Raw genomic sequence first — 20,257 nt, 5'->3', positions numbered from 1 at the left:
TGTTTGTCCGTCCGTCTGTCTGTCTGTCCGTCTGTCTGATGGTCTGTCCGTCTGTCTGCCGTCCCGGATTTTTATTACAGATAACCTCCGGAAGTACTGGACCGATTGTTGTCAAATTTTGTATTTATATTAGGAATATCATGTAGATGGTAAAACGCTAACCACAATTGGTCTAATCATCCCCACCAATAATGTGATGACGTAATTTCAAAATTGTACATAGTAAATGGGTTTTAAATTGTATAAAATAACATAGTCCTGCACATGTAGTTTATGACGGCGCGTTTAGTTTTTATCCTAAATATCCAGATTTGTGAAAAAAAAATCAAAACATTTTGCAATTTAATTTTGAATCTGTGAAACCGAATGCTTTGAAATCTTGCAGATGTTTTAACGTTATGATAAGCATGATACATTTTTAATCAAAACATATTTGCTTATCCCCTCCAAAAAATTGATGACGTCAGCTCAAAATTTTACCAAATAAATCCCATTTAAATTGTCCAAAATATGATGAGTCTGTACTTGTGATTTATCATTCCATTCATGTTTTTTGGATTTGCTTATACAAGGTGATTAAAAAAAAATGAATGGGTGAATTTGTTTTGTATTGATTTAATCAGGAACTGCAAAACCGAATGCATTTGCTTATCCCCCCTAAAAAATTGATGACGTCGCCTTAAAATATTGTCGAATAAAATCTTAAATGTGCAAAATTTTATGAGTCTATACTTGTGATTTAGCACTGAAGCATGTCAGGCTATACATTTGAAGATGATGCATCAATTTAGCAAAATTTTTGAGATGAGGTCGTCATAGTTTAAACGTAGATGAGCAGAAAATTTCGGTTAGATGTAGTTGTCATAATGTTCATACTAAAATGAGGAAACGATAAAACATAGAGAATGGAAGACAATTTAAAAAGGAAGTTAGCGTTTTACCATCGATATTATATACGGTGCAGTAGCTTAGAAAATGCCTTGTTTAATAAAATCACACAGAAACGACAGACAGACAACAAACGACAGATGACAGACAGACGGAAACAGGTGCTTTTTCATATTCTAAGCATTGAAAAAACATGAAATTGCGTATTCGTCAAATGAACCCTATCAAAATACATCCCCAGTTTATGCTTGGGGTGTAAGAATAAATATAAAATTCTTCCCTATTTCTCTTTTTACACATTTTTCACACGATTGACTAATTATGATTTTCAGAAGTCTGTTGTCGATTTTGCATCTCGATCGAAGAAAAATGTAAATAGTGTTTTGATTATCCATTTCTTTGTAAAATTATTATCTGCTTGACGATAAATCTATTATTAGTGAAAATAGGTTCAAAGTATTTTGCACCGTGGTGTTTACAGCGATGATTTATTCTCCCGAGGAGTCCTCCTTGAAAGTGTTTACATAAATTGGAAGTTGGAAAGTGTGACGGGAGCTCCATATCGATCACCCCAAAAGGGGGAACAGTACCGGTTAAACGGAAGCATAAGCTTGCGATAACAGCATCAGGTTTAATCAGTTTGTAATCATCGGTTTAACCTGCGTGACGAGCCTCTTATATAACTTCACTCTTCCGCACATTAGACAGCCGCCCCTCTGCCAACCCCCTACACCCCGACGTAATAAAGGAGCAGCTCTTTAAAATGGGAAACTATGAAAGAATATTGCAGGCTCTGATTATGCGTCATTTTTCATCGCGCTTTCACAGAGGGCTCCGAGTTAACGGACTTTTATATCAAATTTTAAGGAAAATTTAATCAAACGAAAGTTTAGCTCCAACAGTTTAGTAATTATTTTTTCTCGACGACTTGGGAAATTTCGTGATTTTTTTCTTTCTGTTTCTGTTTCGAGAACCAATATTACTTTATTGTTCTTTGAGAAGAGTGGATTTTAACGAGACCTGACCTCACTCTCCCTCTTTCGAAGGATGAGTAAATCTTCTGAGTACCGTTTATTGGATGCATGCAAATTTCCATGGCAACGTCCCTCATCTCCCATTGCTTGCGATGTCTCTATTCCTCAAAACAAAAACGTTATGGATTTTTCTGTTAAAGTGCGCATGGTCTTTATTTCTAATATTATTTGGTATCATCATATCCATCTCCGCTAAAGACATTCCAGTTGAAAATCTGTTTTAATTAAAAGCTACAACTTAAGACCGTAAATTTCCAACTTTATACGCTTTCTTAAAGACACAAATTATGAATAAAATGTTTTTTTCATTATTGTAATAATTCTTCAATGTCGTAAGTACATCATCATCGTTTAGTTCACATACACTACTTCACTTATTAGAAGACATTTTGAGCAATCAGTGTCTGCTCTGGGACTAGTTTAGTTAAAATTTTTGCTGTTGAGAGAATAATAACATGTTTAAATTACGTCACACAAATACGTGTATATTTAACAAAAAGTGGGAGATTGACGGTTTTATAAAATACAAAATAATTTGAATTCAGAAACTACAAGTGAAGGACTGTGTTTTTTTATAAAATTTAAATAACATTTAATATTGCAAATTTTGAGGATAACGTCATCGCGTTGGTGGTGGAGATGATCAAGCAAATTTTGGTCAGCGTTTTATTACCTGTACGATATTCCTAATATACGTACAAAATTTGACAACAATCGGTCCAATAGTTTAGAAAACTGATAATACAAATGAACACAGACGCGGACAGACGCAGACGGCAAACAGACAGACGGAAATGAGAGACGTATTCTACGGGTCATGAAACATCAGAACAACATAAAAGTTACTTTAATGAAATTAAAATAAAAAATATTTTTTCAGCAAACTGAAATATAGAAACAAAATATTTTATTTTAGATAAAAATCTACCCACACATTTCAACTGTGCAGCACAATAAATACTACTAGCTTCAATACGTATGTTTCAGTAAAAACTAAAACTAATTATTTAACATTTGCACACATTTTTTTCAGACAATTTTAAAAAATAAAAGCATATTGTTAAAACACTATGATTGTACTGTATTACAAAAGCGTAGGTAAGGTACTTACTTTTAAAGAGAAAAGTTATGTAAAGAACTATGCAATATTTGGGATAAATAGCAAAATTTTTTAGTCTAACTGAAATTAATAGAAACTAGCATGTTAAAAATGTCAGGTGCAGGAACATTTACTTTTAAAATAAAGTTTACAAATTATTAATTTGATACTATGTACCTACTTAACGTTATAATTAAACAAAAAACGTGACATTCTGACTTTCTTAAAACACTTTCCTAAGTTAATGGGAAATAAAACATGTGTCTACAAAAATAACTATTTGGAAAAAAATTGTAAGACTTCTTTATGCTAAGACAAAACTAGAGGATAATCATGTCTTGGACTAAATTTTTTAGTATATGCAATGTCCTGTTGTACTTAAAAATCTGATCAAAATGGATTAAAATAGACAGAAAAATAGTTGTGCAATATAGATAATTATATTGATCAATAAAAACTTGTACACGGTCGATAAATTTGTCAAACCCACAACGATTTTTTTCTTATATTTTTTCAAATGGAAGTGAAAATATTACTAATAAAAATCCCAATATAACACATCCGTAATAATAATTTCCCAAATTGAACGATCATGTAGTCCTTACCACTCTACCTCAACACGCTAAAATCCTCTTACCCGCCGTCGTGAAGCATCACTTTTCGTTTTAATTTCACCATGGTGGAATATAATTAAACCCCGCGTTATCATGAAGGTTTTACCGAATGCTACGTTTCAGAAAATGTTTGAGGGGTAACGTTGGGGGAATGCTGTTTCAGTACCGTTTTAAAGTTGATTCCTCTCGCTTGACTGGTCGGGAGATGCTCCAATCAATGCGGTCCGTCGTTCGCCCCCGCCTTGCCTATCTGTAGCGGAGATATGCGGCGGTGGCGGTGGCGGCGGCGGCTCGTCAAATAACTTTATCTGTCCATTAATAGCGTTGGAACCCAGCTGCCCGCCAAAGAGAAAACTTTTGCCAGACTTAAAAATGCTTTTAAAATTAATGGCATCCCTCAAATCGTACATTTTTTTAAATTTATTGTGGCAACGGTTCGAATGTGAAAGTTACAGTGTTTTTGTGAATTCGCTTTCGGGTTTCTTTTAACAAATGACAAATTGTTGTTGCATTTTATTCGTTTTAACGTGACGGTTATGAATGAGGGTTTGGATAGATACTCCTGAAAAATGGAAATGTTTGCATGTTTGGCTAGCACATGCTCGTTAACTTAAATTTATTTTAGATGGACTTTTTTACGTTGCTAAAAATTTGGATTTAGATACGGATTTTTTTTGCATTTGTAACCAATGTTCGTTCAATTTGCCACATTTTACAAGTACATAATATAATCACTAATTTCCATAAACACTATTAGATTTTATGCTTTACTTTGGTCATACACTTTGTTAGTTTACTATCGGGGGATTGGTAAAAGTTAGAAGATGTAGATGTCCCTACATATTTATGGTAGGGTAATGTATATGTTACAGCTAATATCCGAAATCCGTTATTATGCATAATAACTAGACATTTTAGGAATTATGCGTAATAACTAAACTTGTCAGTTATTATGCGTAATAACTGAAATTTTCAGTTATTATGCATAATAACGGAAACGTTTAGGTAATATTGATAATAACTAACAGAGGAACAGCAATTATGCATAATATTTTCAAAAAAGCTACCCACCCTGCCTCCCTTTCCCCTACATATCACATGTACAGTTAGTTGATTTAAAAAAAACGGGACAAATTACAGTAACAGAAACGTCATATTCCCATTGCTTTTCATTGATCTATGAGAACCTGAATTGATCATCTTGTCCCGTTTTTTGTAAAATCAGCTATTATGCATAATTTCTATTCATCTGTTAGTTATTATCAATATTACCTAAACGTTTCCGTTATTATGCATAATAACTGAAAATTTCAGTTATTACGCATAATAACTGACAAGTTTAGTTATTACGCATAATTCCTAAAATGTCTAGTTATTATGCATAATAACGGATTTCGGATATTAGCTGTAACATATACACCAGTTTCACAGTTCCTAGAATACGAAGTCTTATGTTTCTGTTCGTATACCTATTTCTTTTTTAATCTGTTGGATATTTTGATAGACAAATAACTTTCTAAACATTACACCGATAACATTGAAATCTTATAATGATGGAATGGACTGATAAATCACAAGTATATCATTCATCATATTTTGCACATTTTCAGATAGGATTTTAGAATTTATTTGACAGAATTTTTAGATATCGTTTGATTAACGATTTACCATGTTTCCGATAACCTGAAATGTTTGCAAGGTTTCAGAGCACTCTGTTTTGTAATTTCAAAGTTAAACTGTAAAAGCATTGTTATATAATTTTATTTTTTTTACAAAAATCTGGATGCCTATGGTAAAAATTCCTGAACTACAAATGGAAGCGTATGTTATTTTTTTCTACTTCTATACTTTAATTCACACATTACATGTGCACCACCTGTACCTTAACAAAGTTCAATAAGATACAAGTTCATAATCGACAGAAATGCAGCTTATGCCCACAATAATATAATATCAATGATAACATTTTCGCAACATTTCTTCCAATTTGTTCTATTAAACAATTAACATCAGTGAAAATGTCTCTTGATGAAACTGAAAATTTAACACCACCTCTGAAATTGCCGAACACGCCATCAGGACGCCCAGAAGACGTATGAAAAGTTTTAAAGTTCGGGGAAAGCAAAGCAAGGTTAGCAACTTTTCAGAAAATGTTTTAATTGTATATTTCGATGAATTATCCAAAAAATTAAAATCAACAAGCTTATGAACTCAGTATTCAATTTAAAAATCTACGTTATCAATTAAACATATAAAGTGGACTTAACGAAATGTTCGAAATTACACGCCTTATTAAAAGCTGACCTTGACGGCTATGTGGTCAAAAAAGGTAAAACGTTCTCTACAAATGAGATAAAACAATGTATTGGAGAAACCCCTGACAATAAATATTTATTATACAAGGTCATCTTTGCTATTGTGCAAACTGGTAGAAGAAATGAGCTGCACAAGTTGGAATATAGAAATGTAAATGATTTTGGATCAACCCTTCTAGGCACAATTAAAGATACTAAAATCAACACGGGAAAAGCGCCATACAAAACGCTGGAATAAATAAATTTGGAAACATGGGAAAAGCGATTGCCACTTTCTTAAATCTTCCAAATTCAAATTTATATACTGGACACTGCTTTCGTCGCAGTTCAGCGACAATACTAATTGACGCTGGTGGTGATCTAATTTCATTAAAACGTCACGGCGAATGGAAATCCGCAGCAGTCGCTGAAACATACACTGATGAATCAGTTCAAAATAAAGCGAACGTAAGAAATCAAATTCTGAATTCAGTTGAGGACAACGAAGCTACCAACGCAATCAACATCATGCCTTCAACGTCAACCACTTTCACTTATAATATTACAAAATTGCCCATGCAATTGCATTTTAATAACTGTACAATCCAGCATGTACCAAAAAGAACAAAATGTAACTGTTGAACTTCAAACCTTTTGATGCTTCAGCTCGTTTATTTCGTTTATTTCCTTTGGTATCTCTTCTGGTATTCAATAATAATTTTTTTAAATAAAGGTCTTTCATTATTGTTTTTTTCCGTAGAAAAAATAGTGTATAGAACTCTCATTTAATGGCCATTAAGACACTCATATTCAGTATGACACTCCCAAGGCTTGTGTTGTAATTTTCATACTCGTGTCTTAAAGGTTATCATTGTATAATATAGTATTATAAAATTTTTATAACATTTACTCTTCTAAAAGTCAGAGATCATGTCATATCATCGTTGGTGACAACAATCAGTTCGGTAGTTTAAAAGATTATCTGTCTAATAAAAATCCACACAGACGTGGATAGATGGCAGACCACAGACAGACAGATGGAAACGAGAGACCTCTTTTTTCGTCTTCTAGGGGTCATGAAACGTCGAAAAAACATAAAAGCAGCGAGTCTCCCGATGGACACGATTACAATACTTCCTTAGCCTACGCTCGGGACGTAAAAAGACAGCTAAAATCGAAGCTGAAGAAAATTGTTATTGATCATCCGTAAAAACACTAATGTGAAAATGTGATTGTGTCATGAAAAACCAATTCTAAAATTATTTTGTAACAAAAGTAAAGTATATAATGGACCACTTCCAACAAAGCAAACGAAGATAAACCAAGATAATCAATCAGTATTCAGTACAAATACCAGTTTTGGAGTGGGGGAAGACGGATTGCTAAAGCAAGACCATATTATTTAGCACCAATGTTTCATAGGTCAAAATATCAATGATGAAGCTGGTGCAGCGTTAACATTTTTATTAACATAGGGTAAATGTGTACAAGAGTACGCACTTAGTGTAAAACTGTCAACAACTTTTTAATTTTTTTGGATAGACAAATTTTATGATATGGGTTCGTTATATACATGTTTAGAGATCAGATATATTTAATTGTACGCCCCAACACCACTATATTTTAAGAGTAATTTCAATTTTTGTCAAGATGTGTAAATGCGCACTGTTAGACAGTTCATTGCACAAGAGTGCGCATTTGAACGCTTATGAGTACGCATTACATTTTATGAAAAAATATTTGTTTCTAAGGTGAAAATAAATGGGAATAAGTGACTACAGACTACACATAAAACGGGAGACCTATTTCTTCGTACTCTAGGGGTCTTGAAAAGACGAGAAAACGTAAAAATAGAAAGTCGGTCGACGGACTCGATTACAACACGCTCAGGAAGTAAAAATAAAAAAAAAATCACCATAACCACCACCCCACAACTCGAGAAGCAGTACAAAGTAGTAGAGTTAAATAATTCATTACCGTATGATATGTATCTCCAAGACTATTAGACTACATGTTGCAAGCAATGCGCACGCTTATACAATACCTCGCTGCGCACTCTTGTACATTTGTACATAACCTAATGTTTTCAAAGTTAAAAGCTTTTGATGGACAGAAAGTGTAAAACTGTTAGTGTATAACGACACCTTAAAAGTTACAACTAATGAAAATTATTACTGTAAAATAAAAGAACTGGTACGTACCTTACAAAAAACTAAAACTATGAGCGGTAAAAATTACATCCACACAACGTGTGAACATAAAATCGTCAGTACGACCAAACTATAAACTATATTCAAGTCACTTTTGCACCTTTATCTCAGGTTTAATATTAAATTCTGAATGGTATAACTTCATCTTACCCAGATGGCACTAATAAGCAGAAATCATCAGTGCGTACTCTTATACATATGCGCACTCTTGTACACATTTACCCTATAGCAACAAATTGTATTCAAATAACCAAAAGTTATTAATTTTAAGACTATATCTTTCTGAATTCTTTAGAAAGTAAAATCTCGCTATCAGTAAGATGTCAATATTTTTTTACTTAAATTATTTTGAAACAAAAAAAGAGAAACAAGCACATAAAAGACGAAAATCGGTGATTTTTGATGAATTGATTAAATAAGTAAGACTAGGAAATTGCTATTTAAAATTTAAATAATCATTAAAAAAAAGTCTTTTCTATTTTTTCTATTGAAATCAATGGCAAATTAACTTTATACTAAATACTTCTCATATAATTTTAAAATCTTCTATGAGATTGTTTGAGAGTGCTGTATTTATGACACAAACTTAGATAATACTCTTTCGATCTATCGACCAATTTATAAGTCTGTATGAAACGGTCTTCTTAAATTTCACAGCATCAGTATTGTCAGATAAGGCGAGGGTGTTCAAAATCGAATCCGTTGGTGTGGCTCGGAATTATGCTGTGTAATGTAAGGCAGCGAGAGGGTGATACGCAGTAAACCGTAAAGACGAGCGTGCAGTCACAAGAGGGTGCATAGATTTACCGCCTGTTTGCCAAGAAACCGGGATGAAACTCTTGCTTTAGTCCATTCCGTTCCGTGGACCATCCTTGACCTAAACCAAACTCATTCTTCCTATACACTTTTCCACGAAATTCTTCCACCCTTAAAATCATGTGCCACATTACATTTAAAATTGGAACGTCACGTGCTGACCCAATAAAAACGGCGCTATTCATTAATTTTGACCATTACTATTATTTCTTTAGGAACAACAACGAATAAGTATATTTTGAATTTAGTTCTAAATAATCACGAAAGTAAAAATAAATTTGCACTTGATACAGAATCCACTTTTATTGTGACACTAAAAAAATCTCCAGTTGTAGAGATACATATGTTTATTTACATTAAACAAAAGGTTATCTTGATTTTAAATTAAAAAAAAACAAATATGAAGCAATAATTCCTGGCCACGTTGATTTTGTAGCCCCAATCAATTAAAATTGATAGATGTATTATTACTTTCAACTTTACAGAAGCTTCTGGAACAATACATGTTATCAACGTAATTGTACAAAGAATTGTTTTTTGAAGATATTATATCAGTATACCTAGAAGACAAGAAAACTAACTACAGGGTGATTATAAAAGAATGTATATATTAAGTTAATTCGAACTTTCGTGAATTTTGAAGCGTCATTTTGATGTTTAATAACTACTCCTGTCGCAGATGTCAATCATAACCTAACTTTCTTAAGTGTGTGATATGCTCTTAGCAAAATCAGAGTCACTCGAAAATTTGTAGAAGGAATTCCTCCTTAATTGAATACGACTAAAGCATGTGATCCTCACACAATATTTTTATTTTATTGTTTTTAGACCGTAACAAATAATTAGGCGAAATAAGAAGGAGGCGAAACTTTAAGAACGATCTTTTAGAATAATCAGCCTATATATGACTATATAAAATCTTGCGCACACGGAAATTAACGTCATCACCCAAGAGTGAACGTTTCAAAATGGTAACTCCTAATGAAAGCAAAAAAAAGTGAACTTTTAAAGTTATCATAACATAATCAGATAGACAGACAAATAGATGGACAAAAAATGATCAAATTTTTGTCAAAAATAAATATCAAGCCAATTAAAGATGGGCATTGCCCTTGCTTAAAACTGGTTATTCGTAAAACAAGTTGTGTAGGATGACTGTTGCGTAACATATCTATAAAAAGATATTCCATGTAAACCAAACTCGTTCTTCCTATATACTCGTCTACGAAATTCGTCCAACCCTTAAAATTAAGTGCCAGATTACGTTCAAAATTGGAATCGTCACGTGTTGACGCAATAAAAAGCGGCGCTATTAGACGCGTTTTATTCATAAAACCCAATTTTCAACAATCACGAAAGGGTCTTGGGCCGTAATGTGTAATAATCTTCAGCGCCACGTGACCCGCACGTGTGGGCCGCGCTTTAGTCTATGCAACCAGTGCTCTCGACCAAAAACTTATTACGTTATCACCACTCCACTCAGACGGTAACATTTTAATATAAATCCCTCACCAGCGGCTCGGTTAATCTCAATTTCACCTTTTGCTGGGGTTCATTAGGTGGAAGAGTTCGACCCCGAACTTTCTCATCGAGATTACATCGGCATTTTCGAAATTAAAATCTAAACAATCGTCTTGTACCCTTGATTGCAATGAGGCCGTGTCGATGCCGTCAATGGGCTGCACAAAACCCAGCATGACTCCCTCTATTGGCACTCCATTCTCCATGACCCCACGACGTCCCATTATTATGACCTTTTTTCCTTCGATCTATTATGCAGCCGGCAAAAAGAACGCACCCTCAGAAATGTCCTAACTCTTATCGATTGTTTTTCGTCGAGGAAGTATTGTTTGGATTGGTAATTTTGATTCCCAAGCAAGGTGGTCTTGTGTGCCTCGATTTCGACGTCTGTCAAGCATTTTCGATGCTGCATAATGTCGAAGTTGCGCTGCTCGTAAAAGTTCCACGTTGTCGAACAATTATGTTATAGCGGGAATAAATCATTGTTGTGGAAACCACTTTTAAACCACTTGTTCGCTTTGTGTTCGAACCAAGAGCAAAAGCTTCGATTCGATAATGAGTAAGAGTCAACTGAAAGCGATACCCACTGTATATAAAATCACTCTAAGCCACTTTGAAAGGAGCAAAAAACACTTAAACTGAAGGACAAAACTATGAATTATTCACCACCAAAACTTATGGCCAGTGTTAACCTATTAAATTAGTGTTACCTAAAACATTTACAATACTTGTATTTCCCAAACTATTTTTAATTCGGACAGACAGATAACAGACCGAGAGACAGAAACGGGCGCCCACATTTTTCGTACTCTAGGGGTCATGAAACGTCGAGAAAATATAAAAGTAAGTAGTCACCCTATGGATCTTATCACAAGACTTCATTCACTTACGCTAGGGAGGTAAAAAGTAGACGAAACAATCTGCTAACGTATAGGTCCCGCGCTAGTTTAACCTGCTCTAACTTAAAAACTACAAATGTCAGGGAGTTACTATTTTCTTTGTGACGATACAATATAACGTGTGATCCTTGATGATTTAGTGATCAGGATACGCGCAAAACAAATTTTATATCATGAAATTATGAATAAACAAGATTCACAATATTAGTTACAGTTGTATACCTATGTGTTAGTTAACACCTTAGTTGTTAAATTATAGACCAGTATCTAAACACAGTCGATAAACTGTAGTAATAATTTAAAAGAAATCAGATGATGTACGGCATTTAACATGTTTTTACGCTCTTAAATTATACTAAACCGTACAAACAACCGAACTCAGTTTTTACAGACATTACGTTCGGAAGTGCACACCGTTTTGCCGTATACATACTTACATGGTTTAAATCTGCCTCAGAGGTTACGTAACAGACTACTTCGATATTTCGACAGGAACTAACACTAATTCAGGGATATAGAAAGAACATCAAGTAATGTTTTTCGTTCATTCCTTTCAGGAGGTTGATAGCGTCATCTCGAGGCATTATTTAATAGACATCTATTTAGCAGTGGCGGCTCGTGACCTTTTGAAATAGGGGGACACAACTCTCGTTTTGCCATGAACACTTTTTTTATTAATAAATCGAGGGTGGCTCTCCCCAAATTTTTCACTACAATTTTATTGTCATAAGACACAGGACGATTTTTTGTTAAATATTCAACTGAATTCATTATTTTTATTTAAAACTGAATTACTACTAGCGGTCACTGTTCAATTCAAACACCGCGACTAGAGGCACGGTTTCCATGGCAACGATGTAAACAAAATGTGTAAATGAGTCATGATTTAGTCTCGGTCTCCACTGTAGATGTAAGTTTTGTTACATTTGATACAAATGGAGTGAGGTAAAGAAATTAGTTTTGATAGTTATGACACAAACTTCCCGATAATTTTTTAAATATTGAAAATTCCTATTTTGCAATGTCAAGTGTGTGTGGACGTTGTAATTTTGGGGAGACACGTGCCCTTATGCCCCCCGGCACCAGACGCTTGTGTTATTTACTGAAAACTAACTCGTGAGATCCATGACTGTGCTTCTGAAATATGTTTTATTTTTTAGAAACGCTTTATAACCGAGTCATTAAAGAATCCAAATAGAACTGCTGTAATATATGTATGTATATTGACAAGATTGGTTGTTATTGCAAATGTCTCTGTCAAATAAAAAATAAAAAAAACGTCAAAAGAAGTGCAGAATTAAATATTACGATGAAATGTGCATTACAAAGTTACTTCCACCTGCCATCAGATTCATTTAACTGTACCTTCTTGTGGAGCTATGGAGCATCCGAACAAGCATAGATTTAGACACTGCTGGGCCGAAACATATTGAGTGCTACTATGAGCAATTGTCCGTAGTTCAGGAAGCGTAAGATTGTTATAATCACATTTGTCGTACCAGCCACTACAAAATTTCCCAAAATTTTAAAATTTCCAAAATTTTAAAATTTCCAAAATTTTAAAATTTCCAAAATTTTAAAATTTCCAATTTTTATTTCAAAGTGGAAAAAAATGCGAAATAAAAAAAATAGTAGGAGTACAAAATATTCGTTTCATAAGATATTGTAGAGCACTCATCCCATAGAAAACTTCTCTGACAACTCATTTTCTAATTTTGGGATTTGTACCCTAAAATACGATAACATCTTATGAAACTTGATTTTTCTTCGCGAGCGTACGCTAAACAAGTATTGTAATCGAGTTTATCGAGCGACTGGCTACTTTTATCTGTCATAACTCCTCGAGTACGAAAAAAATAGGTCTCTCGTTTCCGGCTGTCTGTCTGTTTGTCTGTCCGCCGTTTGTGTCAATTTTTGTTAGCTAGATAATCTCTAACTAGCGGACCAATTGTTGTAAAATTTTATGTGTATCACGAATATCGTGTAGATCGTAAAACGCTAATCAAATTTTGTCTAATTCTCCCCACGAACAATGTAATAAGTGATTTATAACGTTTCCTTAAATCCTATCGAAAATGTGAAAAATATGATGATCCAATACTTGTGATTTATCGCTGCATTTATATTTTTTAGAATTACTTATGCAGGATGACTTATACACCGTGACTCAAAAAAATAATGAATAAATCAAATTATTTTTTAATTAAATCAGGAAGCGCTGATTTCATTTTCCCGAGAATTTGGGAATACAAGACTGTTGTTATTAGCATGACACTGCATCTATCCAAACTGATATACCTATCCTTGCAAAAATGTTAGTGTCAATTTGTGATTTGAAACATGATGTAGCATTTACATTTACTTTAACATCCCATATACATCTTTATTTTTATGTATAAAGGTTTTCACAAAAAAATTAAAATCGTAAAATTAAATTTTCTCATTTTTCAAAAAAGCTGAACATGTTTTATTGTGCTTCCAGGGCGAGGAATGTTCTGTCGAAATAACCTTCAACCAATTTTTACTTTTTGAGCCTAATCCAAAGGGGTATAGCAATCGAACGCATCTGGCGACTTGCCACTTCCATGTTTTCTCAATGTTTCATGACCATTAGAGCACGTATACTGATGATGTGATCTCTATACTGTGTTTAGAGTATGATAAAAGTTGTCTCCCGTTTCCATGTGTCTATCGTATGCCTGTCTGTCGGTCCGTCTGTCGTCTGTGTGAATTTTTATTAGACCGATAATCTCCAAATACCGTCTAAATGGTAAAAAGATAACCAAAATTTGCCTGATCATCCCCACTAGTTGTGATATGACGTTATCTCCAACTTTTACAATAGTAAATGTTATTTAAATTTTATAATATAATATACTCCTCCACTTTATGAATCTGTGTTGAGTTTTTAACCTAGGCATTCAAATTTTTGGACAAAAATAAAAATTCTATAACAACACTTGACAATTTAACTTTGAAATTGCAAAACCGAATACTCCGAAGGTTACCGGACGCATAATAAATCGTTAATCAAAATTAATCCATTTACGAATCCACTAAAAGCTGATGACGTTATCTTACAATTTTGCCGAATAAATGTAATTTAAATTTTATAAAATAACAAACTCCTAAATGTGTAATTTATGAATCCATTTTGAGCTATTACTATAGACATGCAGATTTTTGGAAAAAAAATAAAATGTTGTAACAACAATTTTGTAAATCATTAATTAAAATTGATTTTTTATTCGCTTACGCTCGGGAAGTATTGTAATAGAGTCCATCGGACGAATGGTCACTTTTATGTTTTCTCGACGTTTAATGACCCCTACAGTACGAAAAAAGCAGTCTCCGGTTTCCGTCTATCTGTCTGTCAGTCTGTCTGCCTGGTGTCTGTAAAGTACGGCAAAAAATAAATGCAAATACTGTCAATTATTTTATGAGGGGTATTTAGTACTTTATCCATTTTTATTAAACACGTAATCTCCGAAACTGCTGGACCAAATTTTGTATGTATATTAGAAATATCATATACCTAGTTAAACGCTAACCAAAATTTAATCTATTCATCCCCACCAACAATTTGATGACGCCATTTCAATGAATGGTATTTTAAAATGATTTGAATGTTAAAATATAGGTGCTCATATACTTGTAGTGTATGAATCCACTTTCACTTTTTCGCTAAACATTCAAATTTTCTCAAAAACATTTGCAAGGGATAATAACGTTTTATTCCCAACATAGTTTATACGTCTCCGTGGCGCAGGGGGTGTATCGGAGATAATAGCCACCTGCGGTACTGCGATTGTGGGTTCAATGCCGAATATGGCCCTTTACTTTTTTTTTCTTGTATTGGTACAACGCTGTAACTACTTTTTCTTTTATGCTTTGACTAAAACTATCCATGTTGATGACGTCATCACAAATTTTTTATTGGTCAAATTAGGAACGAGTCACCCCATTTTCTCAAAAGTGTGAAGAATACTCATATCTTTATTATATAATAGTGATAAAATAAGAATTATAATATTCAGAACATTTTGTTCGATTGTGGTTTAATTCATAATTTTAGTCCTGTTTTAAGAAAACAAACTTATTCGAATGAAACTAATTTCTACGTGACATTCTTTCGATGTATAAACATAAATAAATACTTGAATTTTAGAGTGCTTTTACCTAGTGCTGAAGGACATTTTATCCCGTTGGTTAAGTGCTTTAAATATATTTTACTTGTCCGTACCGCGCAGGGGCTGCGGGGGTGTTATTTAAGTCGCTGGTTTTTACTTTACAGAGGTTATTTCAAAACAAAAATCGTAAAATCAAATTTTATGTTTTTTTAAGGAACTAAATTTGTCGGATTGTACTACAAGGGCGAGGAAAGTTCTGTCGAAATAGCCTTCGACCAATTTTTTTATCTATACTTGATACTTGTACTTGTAGTTTATCAATGCATTCATATTTTTTTAAATTGCTTATACATGGTGAATCAAAAAATTAATGAACAAGGCGCATGCTTTGTTCCCCATCCTATTTTCCCGAAAATTGGGGATGCAGTACTGTTATTAATACTTAGTATTACATCATCAAAACAATTTTATATGGAAAAAGTCACTAGAAACATATGCATACGATACTTCTTTACCTGTACTTTAACTATTCACACTATATCTATTAATAATTTTAACTCATAGGAGTTTTATATTTTTTTGAAGCTGCACTTTAGGAGCAAAGGAAGTTTTGTCGAAATAACAACCTTAAACATTTTTTTTTATTCTACTGTAAGTTGACAGGTTGCTTCCAATTTTCAATAAGTAAATATTTAATATCATTTTAAAACATGCATGTGTAACAGCCAATAATAAATAATTGTTTATACTTATATACATATGTCAACAAATAAATAGCAAGTTATAATTAAAATATGTTACCTTTGTCATTTCTTTTGACTCACAATTAATATATCAATATGTGTAGTTGCGTTCAAAATTGGAATCAGTTTTGATATTATTTTTCTTTTCATAAAGTTGTTGTAAAGTAGTGAAAGTGTCGATCCGCAAAAACTCTCCCGGAAAGTAAAATTTTTTCGATAGGAAAGATAAAATCTTGTACCCTTTCAGGTCTCGTCGATAAACAGGGTTTTGCGAAATTTGGCCGCACAAAAAGAGCAGTCGTCTCAGAATCCTCCGGTTTCGACCGGAAACGACAGCGTATACGATAAGCTTCGCCTCCTGAACGGAAACCAAGGAAGTTGGAGACCGACGCCATGGTATTCGCCGGGCAACACTTCGTTTCCGCTTCAGCCACTGAGTCCACCGCCCACCATCTTGGCCGACGACATCAGCAAAAAAGGTAAAATCCCAAATAAACCCTCTCGCTGTTATTCATACGTAATTAGAGAAAATTAAAAAGGGTACCTGCTGACCTGTGAAAACAGAAAAGCGTACAATTAATTACGCCAGCTAAAAAGTCACAAACACGGCAAACAATTAAACGTTGCAGAAAAACATGAAACGTTCCGAAAAATGAAAAAATATCGCGAAATTTAACAATGACCGCGGGAGAACGCTTCTGTGGGGTGCACAAAGCACGTCGAAATGAATTGAACAAATTTTAATTAATGCGTGATAATTTCATTAACGGCCGTTTGTGGTTGCGTTGAAAATTCAATTGCAGCAAATTGGCTAAACGCTGAATGTTAAAATTTCAATTAGCGAATGTCCCGAGGCGCGACTTCCACATCCAAAAGGGGGCGGCGTGTTTGCATTTTTAACAAATGTGTCACTTGCAGCTAACCATCAACTGAACTGATACTGTAACAAACGCTCCCCCTGGGGGCAGATTACTCAGGGCCCCACAAAGCCGGTGGAGCCTTTGATTTGGGCTAGACCGCAGATTGCGGCAACAGTTGTAATTTACCATCAACATGTATGGAAATGCCGAGTTTCAATACACAACTTCTCGTGGCAAACTTACCTGGAGAAGTTCTCGGATGCTTGAGAGATGTTTCAAAGGCTTTAGGCGTTGAAACTATAGTTTAGTTTTAAGGCTGATAGACCCAAGCAGACATATTTTCATCAACGATTATTAAGTGTTAAAAGTCTTTAATATTCATAAATTAATAGAATATCATTCGTGTAACATCACTGTACCACATTTTTTTAACAGAAATGCCTACCACATTATACTAACAGATTAAAGTAAATGTTTTTTATTATTCATAAAAATACGTGTATACTCATTTCTTTCCATCTAATTTAAATAATATTTATCATCTTATATTATTCTAATCACACTGAATCGAGTCACTTCATATTAAATTTTCACAAAGTGATTTTTCGCCACCACAAATATGAAGTAACTACACATTTTTTTTTATTATAAAAATGTTTTTCTTCTATTTTTCGCTTTTTTAAGTGTAAACTCTTACACTGGCTTTCACGTGTTGCACTATAACCTGGAAAACCTGACCGTATACCAGTCAGAGATTTTTAACATTATTTTTATTAATCTTTTGCGTTATATACAAGGTGAGTCACCAAACGCCCGCTCCTCGATATCTCAATGAGGGCCAGTTTCATAATCAAAACGTAAAACACCTTTAACTAATGGGAGCTTTAAACCATTGTCTCAACAATGTGTTTCCATGGTAAAAATCCAATTTTAATTTTAAAGCTCCTTTAAGTTGATTATGAAATAGGCCCTAATTGTTAGAAAACAAGTTAAAAACGATTCGTTTAGAACCATACTTTGAAATTATTTTCAAATATACAGGTGTTGTGCTTTTTAAGTGTAATACACTACTTAATTTTTTCAAATGTAATATCCTGTATATTTTTACATATTCCGTTTGACCTTTTCTCATTATACTCATAGTTTATTTTTGAAATTCCGATGCCACGTTGCCACATTGTTTCACTTATCTTGAATTTTTTTTAATAGTGGAAGTGTTTACAGAAAAATAGCAATAGGATTGTTTTTAAAATCTGTGTCACAATAATTTGAATAATTTGTGGAGAAATAAACAAAGGCACACGCTTTGTTATGGTGTAAATAAAATTAAGTTTTAATATAATACAGAGGATTTATACAAAAATTAAATTATTACAATTGTCCAATATCGATATTTCAGATTGTTCAAATAGAACACCACATACTTTATTACTACATCTTATTCTGTTTATTGTTTTTTTTTTTTGTAAGTAGGTACGTATTTTCTATAGTATATAAAATTTATAGTTATTGCGATTTTTTACTTTTTTAAGAGTCATACCAAGATATCGAAAGAAAAAGAACAGAAAGTAAGATGCAGTAATAATATGAAAAAACAGAAATATTATTATATTATATATTTATATTGTAACTTTTCAATTTTTTTTATAAACACTCTGTATATTAAAATTTACGTGATACTGTTTATCTCTCCATAAAATATTGAAACCAGATTTAAAAATAACATAATTGCAATTTTTTTTATCAATCCTTGCATGGCTAAAAAAATTCAAGAAAATTGAACTAACGTACCTATACCTAATCAGAATTTCAAAAATCATTAAAAAATATAGAAAAAGGTTAAAACTAAGCTGTGTGACACGCCTCAAAAACAAAACACTCTGTATAGTAGAAAATAATTTTAATTTATGCTGCTCAAAAGACTGAACACATTTTTCCCTCTCCTTTGTAAATGAAAGACAAAAAATATTAAAAATTTGAAGCGGCACTTTAATAAATGAATTTGGTAACCCATTAGATGTAAATCATTTGTAAACACCCTGTACAACGAACATGCGTAATTATATAGCAGGGACATAAAATATGAAACCTACTATGACAATTTGTATATTCACGTTGTGAATTTGCACAGTGAGCCTCTTAAATAATTTCTGCTTTTTGTGAGTTGTTAGTGAAATTTTCCGAATGGTTACTCATTGCATTGGCACTAACTCATACTGTGTATAAATAATAAACAGTTTAATTGTGCTCCAGGATATGTCAGCGTAGCTGTTGAAAGTTGAAACACGTCGACGGTGTGATAATATTTTTGAGTATTGTGGGAATAACAATTTTGAGTGAGTCCATAATGGTACATATAGTTATCAACATACGTTGGCGTTTTTGTAAACCAATAATAAAATTAATGGTAACTGTAAAATCGATTCAATTTTTACTTCCCGAGTGTTCGCTATTGTAGTCGAGTCCATCGGGGGACTGGCTGCTGTGATATTTTTTCGATGGGTCATGACCCCTACAGTACGCAAAAATGGGTCTTCTGTTTCCGCCTGTCTGTCTGTCTGTCTGTACGCCGTCCGTGACGATTTTTGTTTTATTTATGTATAATGAATATCGTGTAAAACGCTAACCAAACTTTGTTTAATCATCACCACCTACAATGTAATGACGTCACTTAAAAATTGTATATGTAAATGGGTTTTAAATTATATAAAATAACAGGCCTACACGTGTAGTTTATGAATCCGTGTTGAGTTTTTACCAGAAATGTCCCAATTTTTAGGAAAAAAATCAAAATTATATTTTTAACATTTCAGAATTTAATTTTAATTCTGCAAAACCGAATACTTTGACATCTTGCATATGTTTTAAAGTTAACATAAGCATGATACATTTTTAATTAAGATATATTATCCCCTCAAAAAATTGATGACGTCATCTCAAAATTTTGCCGAATAAATCCTATCTAAAATATGATAAGTCTATAGTCATTAATATTTTTTAGATTTGCTGACAGGCTGACTCAAAAAAAAAATAATAAAAAGAATGAGTCAAGTTATTTTATTGATTAAATCAAGAACTGCAAAACCGAATGCTTTGAAATATTGCAGACATTTTGAAGTTGAAACCATTGTAAATTTTTAATCAAAATG

The 20,257-nt window shown here is 33.1% G+C and overlaps 1 protein-coding gene across 3 annotated transcripts in view; it reads left to right on the top strand.

Annotated features, from left to right (window-relative positions):
• The window catches only part of LOC135131939 (paired box protein Pax-6-like), an 84,719-nt gene that overhangs the window by 31,348 nt on the left and 33,114 nt on the right, over positions 1 to 20,257 (top strand). For all 3 annotated transcript variants that reach the window (XM_064059829.1, XM_064059820.1, XM_064059812.1), the window contains exon 4: positions 16,496 to 16,727. In XM_064059829.1, the coding sequence (XP_063915899.1) occupies positions 16,496 to 16,727 (232 nt within the window). The remainder of the gene's footprint in view (positions 1 to 16,495; positions 16,728 to 20,257) is intronic.

Source organism: Zophobas morio, unplaced genomic scaffold, assembly GCF_036711695.1.
Source record: "Zophobas morio isolate AGI-343-1 ecotype UQ-CSIRO unplaced genomic scaffold, CSIRO_AGI_Zmor_V1 ptg000002l, whole genome shotgun sequence".
Lineage (NCBI taxonomy): Eukaryota > Metazoa > Arthropoda > Insecta > Coleoptera > Tenebrionidae > Zophobas > Zophobas morio.
The sequence above is the reverse complement of the archived record's forward strand: the minus strand, read 5'-3'. Positions and strand labels throughout refer to the sequence as shown.